The sequence below is a fragment of the Bactrocera neohumeralis genome, chromosome 3 (genome assembly GCF_024586455.1).
Source record: "Bactrocera neohumeralis isolate Rockhampton chromosome 3, APGP_CSIRO_Bneo_wtdbg2-racon-allhic-juicebox.fasta_v2, whole genome shotgun sequence".
Classification (NCBI taxonomy): domain Eukaryota; kingdom Metazoa; phylum Arthropoda; class Insecta; order Diptera; family Tephritidae; genus Bactrocera; species Bactrocera neohumeralis.
Window position 1 is genome coordinate 39,394,382 of NC_065920.1, and position 21,308 is coordinate 39,415,689.

General features: G+C 38.3%; 1 protein-coding gene across 1 annotated transcript; it reads right to left on the reverse strand.

Moving 5' to 3' along the window:
- Positions 1–2,453: 2,453 nt before the first annotated feature.
- LOC126752517 (chromodomain-helicase-DNA-binding protein 1) lies at positions 2,454–20,828 on the reverse strand. Its single transcript, XM_050463375.1, has 9 exons — positions 20,297–20,828; positions 10,860–11,806; positions 10,622–10,789; positions 9,413–10,523; positions 7,593–9,059; positions 4,608–6,466; positions 3,912–4,220; positions 3,718–3,843; positions 2,454–3,576 (listed from the first exon to the last, which is right to left on the reverse strand). Exons 1-9 carry the CDS (start codon positions 20,303–20,305, stop codon positions 3,351–3,353), a joined length of 6,222 nt encoding a protein of 2,073 aa, XP_050319332.1. The 5' UTR covers positions 20,306–20,828; the 3' UTR covers positions 2,454–3,350.
- Positions 20,829–21,308: the final 480 nt, after the last annotated feature.

The following is a 21,308-nucleotide window of genomic DNA, read 5'->3' on the forward strand; positions in this document are numbered from 1 at the left end:
CTGTACCAGTTAACCTCTGAGATAGAGAGTTTACTGGAGAGTGGGGAAGTGATGCTATGCGCCTTCTTAGACATCGAAGGGGCCTTTGACAACACATCTCACAGGAGTGTAGTCAGGGCACTGGAGAGAAGGAGAGTGGCAGCCCCGGTGCGTAGATGGAAAGAGGCCGTACTGCGCACCAGAATTGCTGAGACTACAGTAGGAGATACAAGGATTCGTCTTGGCACAACAAGAGGCTGCCCATAGGGAGGTGTGTTATTACCACTGCTATGGAGCCTTGTCGTGGACGACGTGTTAGCACTGCTAACTGACAATGGGATCCGCTGCCAAGGGTAAGCGGACGACATTGTAATTATTGCCATAGGTAAATTTGAGGACACTCTCTGCGACCTGGTTCAACGAGGTCTAAACCGGGCAAAGGGGTGGTGTAGAGGAGTAGAATTGAATATCAACCCCTCAAAGACGACCGTAGTCCCGTTTACGAGACGCAGGTCCCTACCCGGTCTCAGGAATCTCACACTTGGAGGTAGAGAGGTCGAGATGACTAGCAAGGTCAAATATCTTGGTCTCACGCTGGATTCAACTTTGCGGTGGAAGCAGCATGTGAACCAGACCTTGGTCAAAGCAACAAAAGCTTTAATGGTATGCAATCGGCTGGCGGGAAAATCCTGGGGCCGTAAGCCTAGGATCGTTAGGTAGTTGTACACCATGATTGTGCGACCGATAATCACGTACGGCGCGGTGTTCTGGGCCTCAATAGTGTCGCAGGCTTTGGTAGGAACCCAATTATCGAAGCTGCAGCGGCTAGCCTGTGTCTGCATGACGGGCGCAATGCGTACTTGCCCAACGGCAGCTCTGGAGGCCCTGCTGGAACTCACACCGCTTCACTTAGTGATCGGTCCAGTCGCCAAGCATTCACTTCTACAGCAGAGGGGTGTGGCAAAGGCAAAGTAATCTCGTCCCAGAGGATGGAGGTGATAAGTGGCAATATTCCAATAGCCCTCCTCCCGAAGGACAGCATTACCAAAACAATTAACTTCACAAAGAAGTTTAAGGTTACCCTCGGCAGCAAGAATGAGTGGAACGACTCCACTCTTGAGCTAATGCTGAGGGATAGCACTTTGAAGTGGTACACCGACGGCTCGAAAACGTCGGAGGGAATTGGGGCAGGGATGGCGGGTCCACGCACCAAGCTCTCCATACCGATGGTTAGCTTTCCGAGCATTTTTCAGGCAGAAGTCAATGCCATAAGTCGGTGTATAGAGATAAATCTCTATCGCAAGAGCGAATAACCATACTTAGCGATAGTCAAGCGGCACTAAAAGCGAACTCCTCTTACGAGATCAAGTGCAGGAATGTAGAGAACGGTTGAACAGCCTAGCTGAACGGAACCAGGTGCACCTATCCGGGTGCCTGGTCATAGAGGTATAGCCGGTAACGAACTGGCTGATGAGCTCGCCCGCTCCGCAGCCTCCACCAATATGGTAGGGCCCGAACCATTCACCGGAGTGGGTCCCCATACCTTAAAGGAGCTGCTCCGCAAGGAAGAAGGAATGGGCAGGGAAAGGCATTGCCAACGAGTGCATGGTATGCGACATGCCAAGTTGATAGTTGGGGGGTACAACCAGAACAGGTTTAAATCGATAATCAACCTCCCAAGTGACAAACTCAGGCTACTGTTCGCATTTTATACCGGCCACTGCAAGTTGAATAGACATTCATTCAACGCGGGCCTATCCTCTTGCGCTAACTGCTGGTTTTACGACAAGGAGCCTGAAACCCCGGAGCACCTGCTACTCGACTGCACAGCAGTCTGTAGACGCAGGTTGAAGGCCCTTGGATCCATGTTTCCGGATAGGGATCACATCGCCTCACTAGCACCCAGCAGGATATTGGACTTCATCAATGTGCTGGGGCTAAGTGAGTCCCTGTGAGTTATTAGAAGGCACAATAGACTTAAGGTCGCGGTGCATTCCTCAATTATGTATCTAAGTCAAAGTTTATAGGGCCTGACTTTTTTGCAATATTTGGATCGTGATCCATATTGATGATTGAGGGATCACAAGTGAATGCTACATGTTCAATAATCATCACGTCGGTATTTATTCGAAATAAATCGTGTTTTTCAAGCAAAGATATTAAAAATAGTTTTGTTTCGTTATTTGTTTAATAAATGTCGAAAGAAAATCTAACCTAGGATTTTATGGTTACTAGCAAACATTTGAAACAATTCACCGGACATTTAATATGATAAAATTTTGATTTAAATAAATAATACAATTTCAATAAAATTTTCAGTTATTTTTAGTAATTTGTTTTGCAGATTTCGAAGTTTGTCATGTTTAATAAAGTTTAAAGTTAATTGGCATCCCCTTTTTCTTATTCGCAGCTAAATTGTCAAATTGTAATTATAGACATAGTCGTTCATTGTAGTATAAACATGAAAACGAATATTTAAAATGTATATTATAATTAGGTTTTTATTTATTCATTGCCTTATATCGACTTTCAATCACATGCTTACAACAATGCGACTGCAACTGAACCAAACAAAAGAATCTAACTATGTATGTATTAGAAAAAATAATGTTACCTATGCGATTGTGGTGCTTATATCTATATTTAATATTTGTTGAAATTAATTTAAAAAATAGCAAATTATAATTTCCTTTGTACACATCTAATTACAGTTTTACAAGTTAAATTGTTGCTTTATGTTATTCTAATTTTTTTTCTTATAAACTTATGCGTTAACTATATATGTATATATATCATATCAGTTGGCTACAGTTATTATATTGTATGTATAATGGAATTAAAGCTACAATAAAACTTAATAATGTTAAGTATAAATACAAAATAATTATTCTCTTTAATTCATTATACATATTGATTTCATTCTACTCATTAAAGTACTAATTTAATTAATTTACATCACCCACATATTTAATTCATAAGATTTATAATATTAAATGTTTACGTAGAAAACTTGTTTTTACGCATTAAATATAACAAGTGTACGCATATGTTTTAAAAAGAGAGTTCAAAACAAGTGAAATGTAAAGCGCTGTTGATTCCAATTTGGAAATCTTAAATGAGAGGATTGATTGGATATGCTTAAATAAGTTTATGACTACTTTACTTTTTACAGATTTATAATTAATATTCTTTTTTTTGTGATTTAGAAATAACTTGATTTCATATTTCTTACAATCACTTATCCAATAGTTTCGGCTTGGTTTTTGCGTTTGTAACATTATAGTAACTATAGGCATATGACGAGAAATTATGATCATAACACAGTACAAAAAATGTTTAGCAGTATAGTGCTTGTGATGAACTGGCAGAATTTATGATTGCGGTCGCCGTTCGTAGTCACCTCTACGATAATCGGGAGGAAAATCCATACGACTGTCCCGTGGCCAATCACCAGTAGATGCATAGCGCGGGTCACCCCGATATGGGCCATGTGGTGGTGCTGCACCCGGTGGCAAACTACCGTTGCCCATGTAATAGTTGGCAGGCATGTGATAACCAGCATATGGCAGGGGAGGAGGTGCATGAGGAGGGGGATATCTAAGTGAAACAAAATTTGAATTGACTATTATTAATTTGCTTTGCATGAGGACTTAAGATCGAAAGTTGGAATTAAATAGGATATTCACTTGAACTCCTTGAATACATACAAATTTAATCTTATATGTTGAACTAACTTACCGTCTTTTATCAGGTCTTCGGTCTCTATCACGGTCGCGATGATCACGGTGATAACTACCACCGCCTACGCTTCCACGGCCACTATAGTTATCGTAACGCTCTCGTTTGTAATCTGCGTTGCCGTAACTAAAAAATTTAAGTATTGCGATTACTATAAGAGTTTACACTCAAAAGTTAAAATCAATAAAGCTTACCGATCACGACCATGGCCCCAACGATCATTGCCATCTATATAAGGAGAAGACATATTACGTGAGTCGGATGCCCCACCAGCAGAATTATAGTTGCCACTGCCAGCTACATTACCCGGGGTTCCTGCCGCAGTAGGCGGCATTCTTGAATTACCACCGTGTATACTACGATTATTTTGCGTTGAAGGCGAGTTCATGGAACTGCGTCGATCGCCACTACCAGCAGGTGTCATACCACTGTTGCCACGATTTATAGAACCAACGCCATCAGTGGTGTACTGTTTTTTCCGTTCATCATTGCGATCGCGATTTCTAGAAAATATATTTATTATGAAAGTAATTACCATTTCGCTTTTGATGATCTCTTTTATAATTTTTGTTGCAGTTTGCAGCAGTATAAGGGCTGCATATATGTATGTATATTTTATGAACACAACGAATGATTATGCTTTATAAATCGAATTTAACGAAGTGATGTAAGTGAGCTATGAAAAATATTTTGCTTATTGCCCGAAGAAAAAAGTAATATGTGAAAGAAAAAATACGAAACGTGAAAAAATTGTTTGCAAATCAACACTTGCAAAGCTTTTGAGTACAGATGTCGCCATATACATTATTAGAGAATACATTTAACAGAGAGGAATTTGATTGCATACGAGTATGCATATAATTGTGTAATTTAATAGCTATGAAACTTACCTACTAGCAACGTTCATATTTTGACGTTTGTACGACATTCCCTTGCTATCGATAGCATTTCCGCTGCCTACATCGTTTTCATCCCGCTTTCTCTTCAACGACGGATCTGTTACAGGCATGCGCTTCGATTTATCCGCATTCGGGCCAACGCCAAGTTTCTCCTTCTTATCACGTGTCTTGTCCTTCTCTTTAGCTTTATCTTTCTCTTTGTCTTTCTTCTTCTTCTTTTTCTCAATAACCGTCGTGGTGCCGTTTTCAACTTGAGCTAAAGTTTCACTGCGGGGGCGTTTTTTGGGCGATTGAGAATTCGCTTTGGCACTTTTCTCAGTTGAATTCACAGCGCTCGCACCACCAGCAGCACCATTACCTCCTCCTGCCTCCTCGGCATTCTTTGATGTATGTTTGTACAACTTGAATAGCTTTCTCGCATCAAATTCAGTAAATTTCGACACAAAATACCATAAATTACTCCGCCATTCTTTCTTTTCAGGTTCCTTGTAAGCTTCCAAGCAAGCATCGATTTGACGGCCTATGGATAACAGACATTCGCGGGTGTGTCGCTCCTGTTCCTGACCGGAGAGACTAGTATCTGGTCGGTCGAGGGCAATTAGAGCTTTCTTCACAGGCCGCATTTTTTCTTTGCATTCGTTAAACACATTGGGATCAAGATCACCGAGTACTTCGAGCGCACGTGGTTCATTGTTCGCTGTAAAATGCATGGGTTTGTTGTTCGCCGTTGCTTCGGATGCACTTGATTTTTTTGGGCGGCCACCAGTTTTACCTTCTTTTCCTGTAGAACTGCGCTTGGATTTCTTTTTTATAGTTGCAGCTGCAGCAATATCTGTAGACTCCGCAAGAGTTGTAGTCGCGTCATGGTCAACGCTTTCAGTTTTGGAAGTACTATCGCGTGAGCGTGGTTTACGTTCAGCTCCTTCGTGTGCTGACTGCGATGCATCGTCCCCAAGGTGGGACTCGGATATGTGTCTTGGCTTACGTTCGGGTGTGAGAGACACAGTTGAATTAGTGCCGACATTACCGCTGACTTTAGCTTCTCGTGGTTTACGCGGTTTACGTTGTTTGCGTTGTACCCCCCTTTTTAGTTCAACATTCTTTTTAATAATTTTTAACAAGTATTCCGCTCTCGATTGTAAATGCTTCGCTTGTGGCTTACGAGAATCATTGAATAGAATTTTTTCAGTCAGTTTTAAACTTGGATCCATTTTCATCTGCTCCCATGAGCCTATACCATACTGATAAATGCCGCATAATAACTTAGAATCTTCTTCGACGCCCCAGTCCGTGTCGAAATTCGCAGGCCTAGTTTTAATGTTCAGCTGCCAACTGTAGCGTTCACTCGTCGCACTTGGTACGATATCATTGAGCGGCTTCAGTTCTTCTTCGCATGATAATAAGGTTTTGGCGTTAAACGAGACACCACCCAGCTTAACGGAATATGTGGCACGGGTGCGTCTTTGTTTTGCAGCGACAGTGTCATCTGTTTGATTTTTGGGCAATACTGGAGGGTCCTCTTTGTGTTCTTCAAGAAATTGCACGCATCGATCATGAAGCATCTCGCCGATTCTTTTTAATTCTGCCAACGGTTTCTCTTGCAGCTCAGCATCACATGCGATCGCTTCTAGACGTTCAAGTGGGGCGGGGAATTTCTTATATGACTTGATAAAACGCCTGATTTCAGCATCGGTAAATCCAGGTATTTTCTCTTTATTCGTAGGCCGGCCACGTTTTTTTGGACGGCCGTCTTCACCACTAACATCCGAACCAAGTTCATAATCTGAGTCCGCACCTGACTCTTCCGGTTGGCCCTTCTTTCCACCGCGTTTAGATGACACATTGGAATCCTTAAAATAGAATACATTTTCGTTACATGAATATACATATATAGACAATACAAAACTAAAATGTATGTATACATTTGAAATTCCATTCCATCCCTATTTGATTTATAACTGTTATATTTACCACTCAACTAATTAACCTTTTTTTTAATATATGTACATTGTGACAAAAAAGTACCCGCAAATTGTATAAAGCGTAAAATATTTAATTATTCCTAAATATTTATATTATCGCCTTCAAGGTAATCCTCACAAGATGTAATACACTTATGCCAATGATTTTTCCAGTCCTCGAAACATTTTTCATAAGCATTTGCGATGGTCTTCAGCTTCTTCAGCGAATTATGTTTTATCTCTTCGATCGACTGAAAGCGGGGTCCATTCCATTGATTGTTAAACCCTTACCTCATCGGCAGTTCTGATGCTCTCTATGAATGTGGAAACGGAATTCGCACAATCAAGCAAGTTCTTTTTATGGTACTTAATTTAAAAAAAAATCAGTTTAATCGGGACGAGTCCAGCAAGAATGCGTTTCATACCTAAAATTCTATCAAAATCATTCGAATTGACTCGCAAGAGATGTCGAGCTCTCTTGCCATCTCTCTAATACTTGGCTAGCACCATTATCCTTCACTTTTTTAATATTTTTTCCAGTTTGAAAAGGTGGAAAGTCGTCCAGAACGAGGCATGTCTCCGTCTTTGAAGGCTTTGTACCACTTCCAAAACTCTTCTTTCGAGAGTGGAAACCGTTTTGAAAAACACTATTCTGAGAAAAACGCGTTTAAAGATTGGAGTCGCTATGTTCCCTTTCTACAAGATACGCCGTAGCGACCGTAATAATTTGAATTTCAAAATTTGAGAGAATGTTTATTTCAGTGTATACTATCCGATAATGCAACAAAAAAATCGATTTCTCGAAAAATTCACACACAGAAGAGGCCTTAAGCAACTGACATTATATATCGCACTCATATTTGGTGTAGTAATTAAGGACAGACTTACCTACTTAGCAAAATATATATTTTTGAAATATCATTTCATTTCGGGGAATTTAATTACAATTTTTGGTTTTGGTGGTTTTTGCCACAATGTATACGAGCTATTGCTATAAAAAAAAAACGATACTAACCTGGTTTGCTGCAGCAGTCTTTCTTCGTGGAGGTAAATACAGATCTTCCATTTCTTTAACGCGTTCTTGATCTTCGACTTTCTTCCTGAAATCCTCCGGTATTATATCATCCCAATCTTTGGTATCTTCCTCCTCGCCACCCATATTATCGTCGTCTTTAGTCGCTTCACTGGGTTCCTCCTCAAATGTAGCGATACTAGCAACTTTAAACGCAGATAACAAATCATCACCCGGCATTTCGGGGTCTTCATTTCGCGTTTCTGCACGCCGTAAGATTTCATCAATATCGCAAACTAGCTCATCGTCATTCTCCTGCTCATCTTTAAATAACTCTTCGGCACCAAATTTTAAAATTGCTGACAAATCATCTTTATTAAATGGCGTAGCATTGGATGAGCTCGCACCACTTTTATCCAAAACAGTACGACCTGTAGTGTCCATACGCTGTATAACTAGATGATCAAGTACCATTTTCTGTTTCGCTCGTTCCACGATTTGCTCCTCAACTGAACGCGCTGTCACTAAACGATATATATTCACTTGATTTTTTTGACCAATTCGATGTGCACGCGCTTGTGCTTGTAAATCATTTTGTGGATTCCAATCGGAATCAAAGATGATAACTGTATCGGCCGTTGCTAAATTGATACCCAAGCCACCAGCGCGCGTGGACAACAGGAAACAAAAGTCCTGACTACCTTCGGCATTAAAGTGGTCTAAAGCTTGACGTCGCATTTCACCTTTTATGCTGCCATCAAGGCGTTGAAATGGAAAATGTCGTTTTTGCAGATAATCAGCTAGCACGTCCAGCATGCGCACCATCTGCGAAAAAATTAACACTCGATGGCCGGTCTCTTTCAGGCGGCACAATAACTTATCAAGAAGTACCAATTTTCCGGAACCTTTTAGCAAGGTTTGTAGTGCTTCCTCCTGCTGTAGACCTATCAATTCGAATTCTGATGGCCGAATGAGCGAAGCGTGATTGCAACACTTCTTTAATTCGATTACAATATTCAAGAACGTAGAGGTGGAGCCCTTTTTGCCTTTGCGTAAAGCGTCGAAGTTTTTCGTCAAAATCCATTTGTAATATTGCTTTTGCATTAATGTCATTTCGACTCTTAATATTTGTTCTACCTTCGCTGGCAATGATTTTTCGACGTCCTTCTTCACTCGCCGTAATATGTACGGTTCAAGTTGCTGATGCAGTTTTGTATAACCCTTATCGGCAGCATTTCCATGCTGCAATTCGAACTCTTCCCAAGTAACAAATCGATCGGGCATAATGAAGTGAAGCAAGGCCCATAGTTCTTTTAGTGAATTTTGTAGGGGTGTACCAGTGATTAACAAACGATGATTTGTTTCGAACTCCTTGAGAGATTTATACAACAAAGAATCATCATTTTTCAAGCGGTGAGCTTCGTCAACTAGTAAAGCGGCCCATTGCAAGGTACCTAGGAATAATTTATCCTATTGACAAGTGAAGAAAATAAAGCAAAAACTTTGTTGAGGCTATTAGTTATAATACTAAAGGGTTCACAATAAATATTGCAAATGAAATCTTTCAAAAGGAAAATTCAAATTATTATTTTTCGAAGTTCACATCAGTGCTTTGTAATGCCAAAATTATAGTCCCGAGATAAATCGCTTGTTTTATAGTATATCATATTTTAACATTTTTTAGTTTAGTTTTTAATAACAATCGTGGAATAAAAATTGATTAGTTACAAAATTTTAAACCCTGCTCGAGATGTATTCATTTCCTATTCATATATTTATCTTTAATATTAAATTTTATTAGTTTAAAAATTTTTGCACATTACCTTCAGCACAATCTCATATGTTGTAAGAATGCAGTTGAATTTCAGTCTTTTCGAACCATCGAATTGCCATTCATATTGGCGTATCATTTCACGCGATTTTACATCACCCAAATATGTCACGACATTCATATCCGGTGCCCAGAGATCAAATTCGCGCTGCCACGCTGTCATAGTACTTAGCGGCACGACACACAAAAATGGCCCATATAAGTGATGCACTTTAAATAATGAGTAAAGAAAACAAATGGTTTGAATGGTTTTACCAAGACCCATTTCGTCGGCAAGTATAACGGAATTTTCTTTGCACCACGAGTGTAGTAACCAATTGAGACCATCCATTTGATAATCGCGCAAGGTTAAGCCTTCGCTTAAAAAGTCGGGTTGATCGCGTATTTTGTAGAATTTTGGTCGATACTTGAGCACCTTACAGTGGCGCGATGGTGTGCATTTGGATATTTCTCGCTCCTCATATTGTTCTACACATCGTTGCCATTTGCGTTGAACTAATGAACCATCTTCCCATGTAGCCTCAGCATATGGTAACGATTGCCATTTACATAGGTATTCAGACATGCCATCTGGCTTTTCGTTACGCGCTATGATACGATCTACATTATTGTAAGATTTGAGCAAATCGTTTTGTAATTCTAATTGGCATTCAAAGTAATCAATATCTTCGGGGCCAGCATACCGACGCCAATAATCAATATCTTGTTCCTTTTTCACAAAATTATCAAGTTTCTTCATGCCTTTAACTTTTTGTTCGCGCAGAGTAGTTTCTGACTCCCAAGTGTTGTGTATGTATGACCAACCCTTCCATTTGATCAAATACTGCGTTTCAGTATTCGCTAAATCGTTCTCATCGACACCGTCATTAGGATCGACGCCATGTTCCTCTATGGCATAAATTGTGGTTGGGTTTCCTGTACAGCCTTTTCGACCTTGACGTTTCGCCAAGATACGCTCTATTGTTTCACATTTCTCCTCTTCTTCTGCAGCCGCCGCTTGACTCTCATCATATTCGATTTCTAAGAGATCTTCCGAGTCGGTTTTATCATCTTCTGAAGCTTCTTTGTAGCTAACCGCGGCTGCAGCTCGTCGCGTTCCAAACCTAACAAAATAAATATCGAAAGTACAAAATTTCTGGCACAATTTTTTATGACGAGATTTGTTCATGGCATCGTAATTTATACGCATAGGTAATCTTACCTTTTGCTATCTTCCTCACCATCATCACTTTCATCGCTGGAATAGGAAGACTTTTTCCCGCGACGTTGTGATACCTTGGTACTGCCCGCCTTTGTGTTCACTTTTCGTCGGCGTGGCGCTGACATATCGCTGTCCGCATTGCTTTCATCACTTTCGTCTGAGTCCCAACTAAACACAAACAAAATTTGGTCTTAAATTATAGCCTTTTGTCTCCCTTAACAACACTGTGTTTAATTACTTTTGTTTTTTCCGTTTTTTCATTGCTTTCTTTGCGGTCTTCTCTGCTGTTGTTACAATTGGTGGTTTTCTAGCAGTCCGCGTACTTCGTTTTGGCTGGTAGTCGTCTTCATCGTCTTCACTGCTACTGCTACTGCTGGCAGTTGGTGACTCTGCAGCTGACGAGTTAGAACTCTTTTCGACAGATTCTCCAGATTCCGATGCTTCGCCGTCGTCATCGTCATCGTCTTCAACATGTTGCATTTTTTCAACACTGCGTTTGGATAATGTTGTGGTAGCTGCTAGGGTTGACTGGGATACCATATTTGGGGTCGATGTTGCCACGTTCTCGGTTCTAGTTTTGCTCTCGCTACCTTCGGCTGTGTTATTGTGGTCGACCTCATCCTCGTCTCCAAAGCTTGTGTCTCCTTCTTGCGAGTCTTCTTCGCCGTCGTTTGTTGTATTTGAGGTATTGTTGTCTGTTGTTGATGTGTTTGTGGTGGTATTAACTGTTGTTGCCGATGTGTTGTTGGTAAGATTGTGTGTGGACTTATCTTGGTTAATTTCTGCACCTTGATTTTCTTCATCTTCGTCTTCATTGCTTTCTGAATTAGAGTCAGAATTCGAAACGCTCTCCGAATCGTTGTCATCTGAGTAACCATTGGTTTTGGTATCCTCTTGAGCAGCTGCTGCCGTTGGCGGAAAGCCAGAACTGTCGACATCTTTTTTTGCTTGTTGTTGGGTATGTCCATCTTGGGCATTGTCATCGCTGTCATAACTTTGGTCACTGGCATGCGAACCGCGGTCTGGCGAACTATGTCTTCTGCTTGAGTTAGAAGATGATGTTGAGCTATCTGAATCGGAATCAGATCCTGAAGAACTGCCACTGCCACTGCCAGAGGCGTTCGGATCTTCTTGGTTGTCGTCATTTTCTTCCGATCCTATGCTATTGATGGATTCATTGTGTACCTAAAATATAATACAGTAAATTTTGTTAAATAAGTGGGAAATTATTAAAAAAAAAAAAACAAAAAATAAAGCCGATTTATAACATTTTGATACTCTGAAGGTGAGGGGTTTTTTAAACCCCAAACAAAGTTTGTAACACCCAAAAGAAAAGGTCACGACCCTATTCAAAAAAAAAATATAAATTATCAGCGTGACGAGCAGAGCCGATTTAGCCATGTTCGTCTATATACAGACATACATATGTATGTGCGAAGTGGTCCCTCAGTTTTTGAGATATTATCTAATCGCACATCCTTTCTCCCCAAGAAGCAGCTCATTTTTCAAAACCGTCACAATCTGAACTATCAAAATCAAGTAAATGTATGGAAGACATGCTTCAATGCAACAAGAACGTTAATTCTATTTTTTTTTTTTTTTGATACAAGTATCTTTTCTAGACTTCTGCAACTCGTTTAGTAAGCGAATATTTATTTACGACTTACATATTTATTCATAGTAACATATGTTCAAAAGAATTGCCTTTATAATTCTTTTTGTCATTAATTATTGTACATATTTTTTCGTACAAATTTAGAGTCTTATCCTTAATCGATTCAGTGAAATTCCCCATTACGGGCAATCCTTATAACCAACTTTTTAATTAATACTTTCATGCCAAATCAATTCCTATGACCGAACATGAATACGTTCCAATGAACAGACACGGGCACTATATTGGTCGTTTTACAATTTGTAGTTCCATTTTTTTTATTCTTGTTAATTTGTGGAATTTAGCGAGTTTTTTACGCACAAAACGTAAAAATATCAAATTGGCTTGGGCTAGCGCCTCTGCTTTGCGAGGGAAACAAACTAACGTGATAACTATCATTCATTCCTCCTTGCTATAGATACGTATGTATGTATATACCAGGTGTGTTCCAAGGTAAACAGGATTTTTTGAATCTAGCGCCCCTGGTGGTGCCATCTAAATAATCATTGAAATTCATGGAAATGGAATCGAATATCTCCAAAACATCGATTTATCGCATTTTGACCGAACATTTATGCTTACGAAAGGTGTGTGCACGGTTTGTTCCGCACAAATTGACTGACGACCAAAAACTGCTCAGAATCCAATATTCGATCGACGCTTGTGACCGATTATTTGACCAAAAATCACATTTTATTTGGTTACATGGGAATATTGTCCTAAATTTTCAAGTAGATCCGAGTAAAAGTTTCGGAGATACAGCCTTGTTAACTCAGCTATAACCGCGTAAGCGATTTCTACGCCAGTAAAGAAGAAGATGTATGTTTATAACAAATAAAATATTTAATTTTTTATATGAGAAAAATTGTTTAAAAAAAGGGTGTTTTTTACCCGAAGAAACCCATGTAACCCCTTAATGTTTTCAATTAACTTAAAATAGTTTCCTTGGAGCGGTCGTTTGAGATGCTGAAAAGCCAGTAGTCACACAGAGCTAAATCAAGCGAATACGGTGGTTGCGGCACGATGTGGGTTGAAAATTTGCCGAAAAAATCACGAAGCATCTACATATGTATGTAGTAAGCGACGATGCATAACACTCAACACTCACAGTCGTTAACGCGACGCAGTTTTTGGAAAAAATTGAGTGATTTTGGATAAGATTGGTTTTTCAGGGGCCGAAATGATTTAAACTAAAAAGTCTTACTATTTTTTACTCATAGTGCACTAGTATATGATTATACACTCGGCGAAAAAAATCCACGCAGTCGAAAATTTTCTAATATTCTTATTTTGAGCTGTCATTATTTGTCATGTGACTACATTATTTTACCTTTATTGTTAAAACCGTTAGCGTCCGCACGTGTTCATTACAGAATTTGCGGTTTGGGATCAACAAAAAAGAAATCAGAAATCGTAGCTTTATATAAAATAAATTATCCAAAGGTCAAATAGCTCGTAAAATGGGCATAAGGGATTGGAAAGTGCGTATTGTAATTAAAAATTATACGTATTTTAATTGATTAGCTCGAAAAAAGGGCAGTGGACGTCCGAAAATAGTAAAACCTCGTCAAGAACGACAAATTACACGGATGTGCATTAGTGATCGCTTTCAATATGCTGGAACAATCAATGCAACATTTTATGAAACCACTGAGGTAAAATTAACTACAAGTTCTATGCAAAATGTGCTGAATAATCTTGGATTCCGACCGCGACGTCCAGCAAACAAGCCACTTCTCAATACGCGAATGAAGAAACAGCGACTAGAGTGGGCAAAATAACACAAAACTTGGACTACATCAGATTGTGGAAATGTTATTTTTTCTGATGAATTGAAATTTAATTTGTTGAAACCCGACGGAAATGCCACAGTGCGTCGTAGGAAAGTGGAGCGTTTTTTGGAAAACTGCGTTTAGCCCACCGAAAAGCATTCGTCTTATTTAATGGTGTGGGGAGCTGTAACCAAGTTTGGTGTTGGGCCGCTAATTATTCTAAAAAGATCTGTGAATGCCGAAATATAAATTGGAATTTTGAGAGAAGGCGTTTTGCCAACTATTGAACAGCTGTCCGAACACGCCCAAAAAGTTTATTTTCAGGGTATTTCAGCCCCTTTTCATAGAGCCAAAGCGATAACCAAAGCATAAAAATATTGAAATAGATTTTTCAATAATTTATTACAAACACTTACAGGTTTCAAAACAAAAAGATTTTTATGGAATAGGGTCTCTCACGTGGCCAGGAAACAGCCCAGATCTCAATCAAATTGAGAACTGCTGGCATTATTTGGGCAAAATGATAAGAGAAAAGCGTCCAAAAAGTCTAAAAGAAATAGAAAACATTATTGAAGCTGTGCCGAATGAAGAAATCAATAAAAATTATCTTCAACGCTTTTTTGAATCGATGCCTAAACAAATATCCGAGGTTGTTAGGAGGAGGGGGTGTTCTACAAAATACTAAAAAAAATTTTTATACCAAATATGTTATTTTGAATCGTTATATATTCTAATGCTAAATAAAAATCATATAAAACATAAAATATGTAAATAAATTGTTAAAAAATTACATTATTGTTCATAACAAAATTTACTTCTGTGGTTTGTTATACTATATGTGTGTTTTCACATTTTTCACTATAACACGTGTTTAACTATAAGTTTTTTATATAAAAATGCTTGAAACATAAACTAAATAAAAGTATAAAATATAGTAATAAAATAATATGAGTCCAAGTTTTGCGCTATATAAAAGCACTCTGTAGAGTGCGTGGTTTTTTTTTTCGCCGAGTGTAATACACAGTCATTTTCATATAGTAAATAATGTATGTACATATGTATGTCTTACCTAAATGCAAATAATTTTGTAAAGTATACAAAATTTAAAAAATTAAATTTTTTTTGGATTCTATGGTTTTCTCAATGTCTGGTTAGCAGCAATTTGTCAGTTAAGTTCTGATTAAAAAAGGTTAACGAAAAAAGTCTTGGTTAAGTTAACCAGAACTTCACAATGTTCGCTCTTTTGTCTTCAAATATTATCACTATCGAATACACAAGTTTGGCTGGATTTGGTATGCTGGCCGACACAACCGGCATCATTCATTTATTCCGAAATCACTACTAGTATTAGCTAACTGATTCGGGCGCTTTGATCACTATTGGTTTAAAAATCATTTCACAGACATATTGTAACTTCATATGGTATGTAGGTTACCTTTTATATTTATTAGTAGCCGGAACGGACCCGGATTTTTTATTCGGCCAACGACTGTCAGCCGCGATGTCTAAAATTGGTATCCCCGCAAAACTAATACGACTGTGTAAACTGACGTTGAGCAACATCAAAAGCTCCGTCAGAATCTGGAAGGACCTCTCCGAGCCGTTCGATAGCAGGTACAATCTTTTATAAGAGTCTACAGCTGCTGGATATTGATATCATCGGCCTCAACACCCGCGCCGTTAGTTCTGCTTTCTCCTGACTGGACAAGGAAGCAAAGCAAATGGGTCTGGCAGTGAACGAGGACAAGACGAAATATCTCCTGTTATGTCATGACAAACAGTCGTCTCACCGGCGACTTGGCTCTCACGTCACTGTTGACAGTCATAACTTTGAAGTTGTAGATAATTTTCGTCAGGATAACTCTTGCCAATAGGTGCTACTTCGGACTGAGTAGGCAATTGAGAAGCAAAGTCCTCTCTCGACGAACAGAAACCAAACTCTATAAGTCACTCATTATTCCCGTATGGTGCAGAGGCTTGGACGATGACAACAACTGATGAGTTGACGTTACGAGTTTTCGAGAGAAAAGTTCTGCGAAAGATTTACAGTCGAATATTGCATTCGATGGAACGATCACCTGTATAAGATATACGACGACATTGACATAGTTCAGCGAATTAAAAGACAGCGGCCACGCTGGCTAGGTCATGTTGTCCGATTGGACGAAAATACTCCAGTTCTGAAAGTATTCGACGCAGTACCCGCCGGGGGAAGCAGAAGAAGAAGACCTCCACTCCGTTGGAAGGACTAGGTGAAGGACCTGGCTTCACTTGGGATCTCCAATTGGCGCAACCTTGCGAAAAGAAGAAACGCCTGGCGCGCTGTTGTTAACTCAGCTGTAATCGCGTAAGCGGTGCCTACGCCAGTAAAGAAGAAGAAGGACTGTCAGCACGGCAGAATACTGCCACTAAAACAAGAAGAACCTACTTTTCATTATCAGCATCATCCCTTCCAGAAATCTATAGGTTTTGTTTTGCGTTAACTCATGTGGCACCCGTAATAAATATTTCAAGGGGCAGCGAGTCTTACGACAGTCGACTACACGTAACCTGAACAAACCTTGATATTTATCCGGACCAGAACAATAGAGAACTACGGTCTCCCGCTACAAAAGTCCCGCAACAAAAGTCTGAATGATCCTATTTGGTGATATGGATGAAGCTTGCTCCTCAATTGAAGCTTGTTTTAAAAAATAGGCCCCACTTAATATTTTCCTTGTATACTGGCTCAAATATTGTCGACTGAGCCTCAAGATTTTCATCGATGATGTAAAAATTCCAACTGTAAAAATAAGTCATAAGGCTCATTCACCCCACTGACCACCGCAGTTACAGTTAAAGAATATTGCCGCAAATTACTCAGATCGGTAGATGGGACTTCCCAGGAAGAACAATATTTTCTAAATCTTTTGCATAAAAACACGTTATTAAGAGAAGAGAGCCCCAGAGTAGAGTTCTGAAAGTCAAACTAAACCCATTATATAAGAGGAATATTGACTGCCATCCAGTTTCAATTACTTTAAAATTACATTCAGACTTGTAACCCAATGGTCTGACCTCGGCGGAACAGCTTTGTTCCCACAACTGGACAAGGACTTTCAACTCGACAGCTGTTACTTCCTAACAACACCGTTGTTGTTGTTCTGAAATAATTTGAAAAGATCGTGCCAAGTTGACAATCCATACACGGATAAAAATCCGTGTCCATTCCCAACTGTCAGTTTGGCTCTTTGTATACGGGATTTATTCAAGGGATTCATTTACTGATTATACATATAGTAGCTACTCAGTTTTTCCTGGAAGGTATGTTATTGTCGTTGTTGTAACGGTTAGCTAGTTCCCGTTAGGATGGTAAGGAATAGGTAAGTTGTCATCGAGGTCATCCAACGGTAGGCCGAGTAAACGCGCTGTTTCGACGGAGTCGGACCATAGGGAGAGATTTCAGATGTGTGGTGTTAGCAAGGCATACAAAAAGGTGGTTAGTGACATGCGGGGCCTCGTTGCACGCTGAACATACATTTTATATGTCAGGATCGATTCTTGATAAGTAGAAGTTTAACCCGCTACAGTATCCAGAGCGAAGTTGCGCAATGGTCACTCCAGATTCTCACGGAAACTCGAGCTCGTCGTCTGCAATGGGTGGTGACTTGACTCCAAGTACGTCATTCACTGAGGAGTCGGCGAAGGTTTTAATGGCTCCAATGTCAATAGCGGTCAGTGCATGTCTGAAGGTTGTTGCGTCCGAAGCCTGGTCGGCGAATTGTTTTATGTTTTAGACGTAGTTGAGAAAGGACCTCTTGATGCTTCTAGGAGGCGGTTCCGCTGCAAGCAGATGACTGCAGGGAGCAAAAACTGCTCCTTCCTAAGCAGTTTTTCGGAGGAGTTTCGATGGAAGACATCCGTTGTAGTGCGCAGTGCAGTGTTTTGTCATGTCTGTAGCTTCCTCGTCTGTTTTTCATTACATCCAGGCGACCATATTGGTGCGGCGTAGCTAAGGACCGGCCGGCTCATTGCCTTGTATTTTGCAAAGGACGTTTCTATGTCTTTTCTCCCTGTGCTGCCGACTAGAGACTTGAGAATTTGCGGCTCTGTACTTTGGAAATAATTGCTGTCGTGTGATGTGTGAAGGAGCACAGGCTGTCGAATATCAAAGCAAAAATCTTAAGGTTATTGACAGTCGGAATTTTAACGCCATCGACTGCAAATTAAGGTCAAGTCGGTACTCCTTCGTCCAGTTAGTGAATATGGTTGTAGTGGATTTAGTGGAGAGGGTTAGGTTCCGTACAAGGAGGAAGCAAAAAAGGTCGGAGAGATAGCCGTTTCAGTTTGAACACATGCCATCTATTTCATTGCCCGACGTCATTATCGTGCAATCATCAGCATAAGATTCCCTGGAACTTAAAGTTTGTAAAAACGTATAGTTTGTGGACCAGATCACATGAAGAATTAAATAAGCTTAACAAAATGGATTTATACTTGGGTATCGAAGAACTACCAACAATTTCCGAATTGGCTGGTATGAAATTGATAATATCTGCCTAATGAGGCAGAGGGACACGTTTTAAAAAAAAATATTAGAGAAATTTTTAAGTTATCCACATAAACTTACAATACTTAATATACATAGATTTTTAAGGGTATTTACACTATGTAATACTCTAAAGCGAGGCTATCTCTTTTAGTTTAAATATATTTCGTGTTATATTATTTTAATAACAAATGTTATAACGCTAATCTCTGGAACAATGAGATTACTCATACCTATACACCATTTATTTTCCCACGCAATTGTAAAACCTTTATTTTAAAGAAAAAAAGTTGTAACCCAACATATAAAACATAAGCTATGGATTGTTGCCATTAAATATGTAATCGTATTAGGAATTTTTTCATAGAATATTAAAGATAATTTTACTTACCTTAAAATTGATGAAAATTTGAATTAATATTAAAGGACTTCTTGAAGTCTACCACACCACATAATATGTATTTAAGCTAATAAATTTCTTGTAAGCGTTAAAGGAAGTCTCTCTGAGTATATAGTATATGTACCTTTTTATAGTTGTATACATTTAAAAAAATGTCTTAGATGTGATCGAATGTATGTTTTAAATGAAAACTACTTCCTAAGTTTAAACTGATTACAACTTGATCACTTTTTATTACAATTATTTTTTTTTTACCAAACTCTTAAAGATCATATAAGATTACACCAAATATACAAATAAATAACTAAAATTATCAAAACCAAATTCAATATATTAATATAATAATAAGGATTGTTACATTTACACAAGCTAAAAACCGATTGTAAGATATTATATAGAGACCAGGTCCTACAATAAACAAGCCAATCCTTTCAAGAAACATAAAAAAATATATATTTTTTAAAACAATAGCTCGGTTTTAAAAAATATGAGTCCATATTTGCAGAAAAAGGCTCTTAACTGAATGAATAAGGAATAGAAATAATTGCATATAGACTTTCCTTTCAACAAGAGCAAATCCTCACTAGCAATGGCCAATTAGACAATATTACAGCTGAATTCCTTCAAAAATACCATGGTATTTAAAAAATACTCTACCATTTTAAAAAATATGTTTCGAAGACCAAAAAATCATACATTTAGAAAATTTTTTAATGGGTTGTACATTCAAAAGCCTTATAATATTATCATAGTCTGAAGAAGATTACTTAAATCCAATCTTTGTACTCACTAAAACTAAAATCCAGACTTTAAAAAAATTTTCACAATGTTTCGCCAGTTACGTAACACGTGGAAATTCTTTAAAACTGAAATTATACGTGAAATAAACAGTGTTTTACACCATTTTGTAGATAATTTACTTGCAGATCGTCCAGATTCTCTAAATTTAAACTAAAATAGCAAAAATGGGTCCCCAATGAAAATTCTAAATTTTGGTCCCATCGGAAACGTAGATCTTTCTAGAATACATAGAGATCAAGAAAACGGTGAAACAATATAATTTAGTTTAAAAAAACTACATTTTTATAAAAATACCCGCGTATTTAAGTCTTTAATACACCTTTTGCCAAAGGAGCCCTAATTGAGACTCCAAAGAAATAATTTGAATTGTAGCCACACCCTAATCGCGGAAACACCATCTTTATTTTCAATATAAAATTTACACTTTCTTTTAACACGATTTATTAAAAATATCATAATATTTACATTTTTATGCGGTCAAATATACTATTTTCTGAACTTATTTCAATGAGGCACTCACCTGGCTCATGATATTTTTGTCTCAGCAAGCACCTTTTTCTTAAAGCAGACATTAAACATACACTATTCTCTTTCAAAATTATCTAATTTTCTTAAAAAATTTTCACTTTAAATCTGATAATTGCAAATGGAAAATTTTTTCTCCAACGCAGCACAAAAATTCACGTCGTCCTCGTCTCCCATTCACAAGTCATTTGTCGAAAATCGCCATTTTGTCTTTTCGTAATTGCACTCAGTGTTGCCAATTATTCGAAGCAAGTGTCGAACTTCGAATTTTCAGCCCGGATCGAAGGGAGATATTCTGCAGCAACTCACGTCGATATATGGAAATGAAAACTGAGGCAAATTTTCATGTTCGTTTGAGAATGGTTCCAACTTGTTATGTTTGTGTGACATCCACAGTTGTCAAAAATGCACATCCCATTGAATTTGATAATTTTATAACTTATTTTCACTTCCGATTATCTAAATGTTTGGTTCTTGTTCTGATAACTATAATAATGCTGCGCCAGCTATTGTCGCTTGTCTTCGTACACGAGTAGCCATTTTGAATAATCTTCGAAGTTATACTTCGAAAAATTATTGTTCATTGGAAAAGACTTGATATAGCAGAAAACAGAGTTGCAAATATTTTTTAATGAATATCTTAATGGCTGTATATTTATAAGATATTTGATAGAAAAACCCTTAATACCATAAGGAAATGATATCATGATAACATGTCATTATTCTCTTAAATTATTATCAAAATTGCTCGTATTCAGTCATTATCTTCAAACTGTATTCAACACATACTAAAGTTTTATTTATGAAACACAGTATTAAATTTCTTTAGAACACACTAAATATTTATATTTTCCAAAGCAATATTTAATCAACCACATCTTAAGTCTATTAGAAATGTTGATTACAACTATTTGCCTCCGTTACTTGTTTATATGAGTGTAGATCTAGAGAGTTTGACATAATAAATGGAAAAATATGAATTTTTACTTGCACTTTTTATGAATGAC

Bases quoted from the DNA above. Each gene is read 5' to 3' on its own strand.
- LOC126752517 (XM_050463375.1), bottom strand. The intron at 6,467-7,592 runs GTTAGTATCGTT...TTCTATTTTAAG, and splicing joins AGACTGCTGCAGCAAACCAG to GATTCCAATGTGTCATCTAA. The intron at 3,577-3,717 runs GTAAGTTAGTTC...TGTTTCACTTAG, and splicing joins CGAAGACCTGATAAAAGACG to ATATCCCCCTCCTCATGCAC.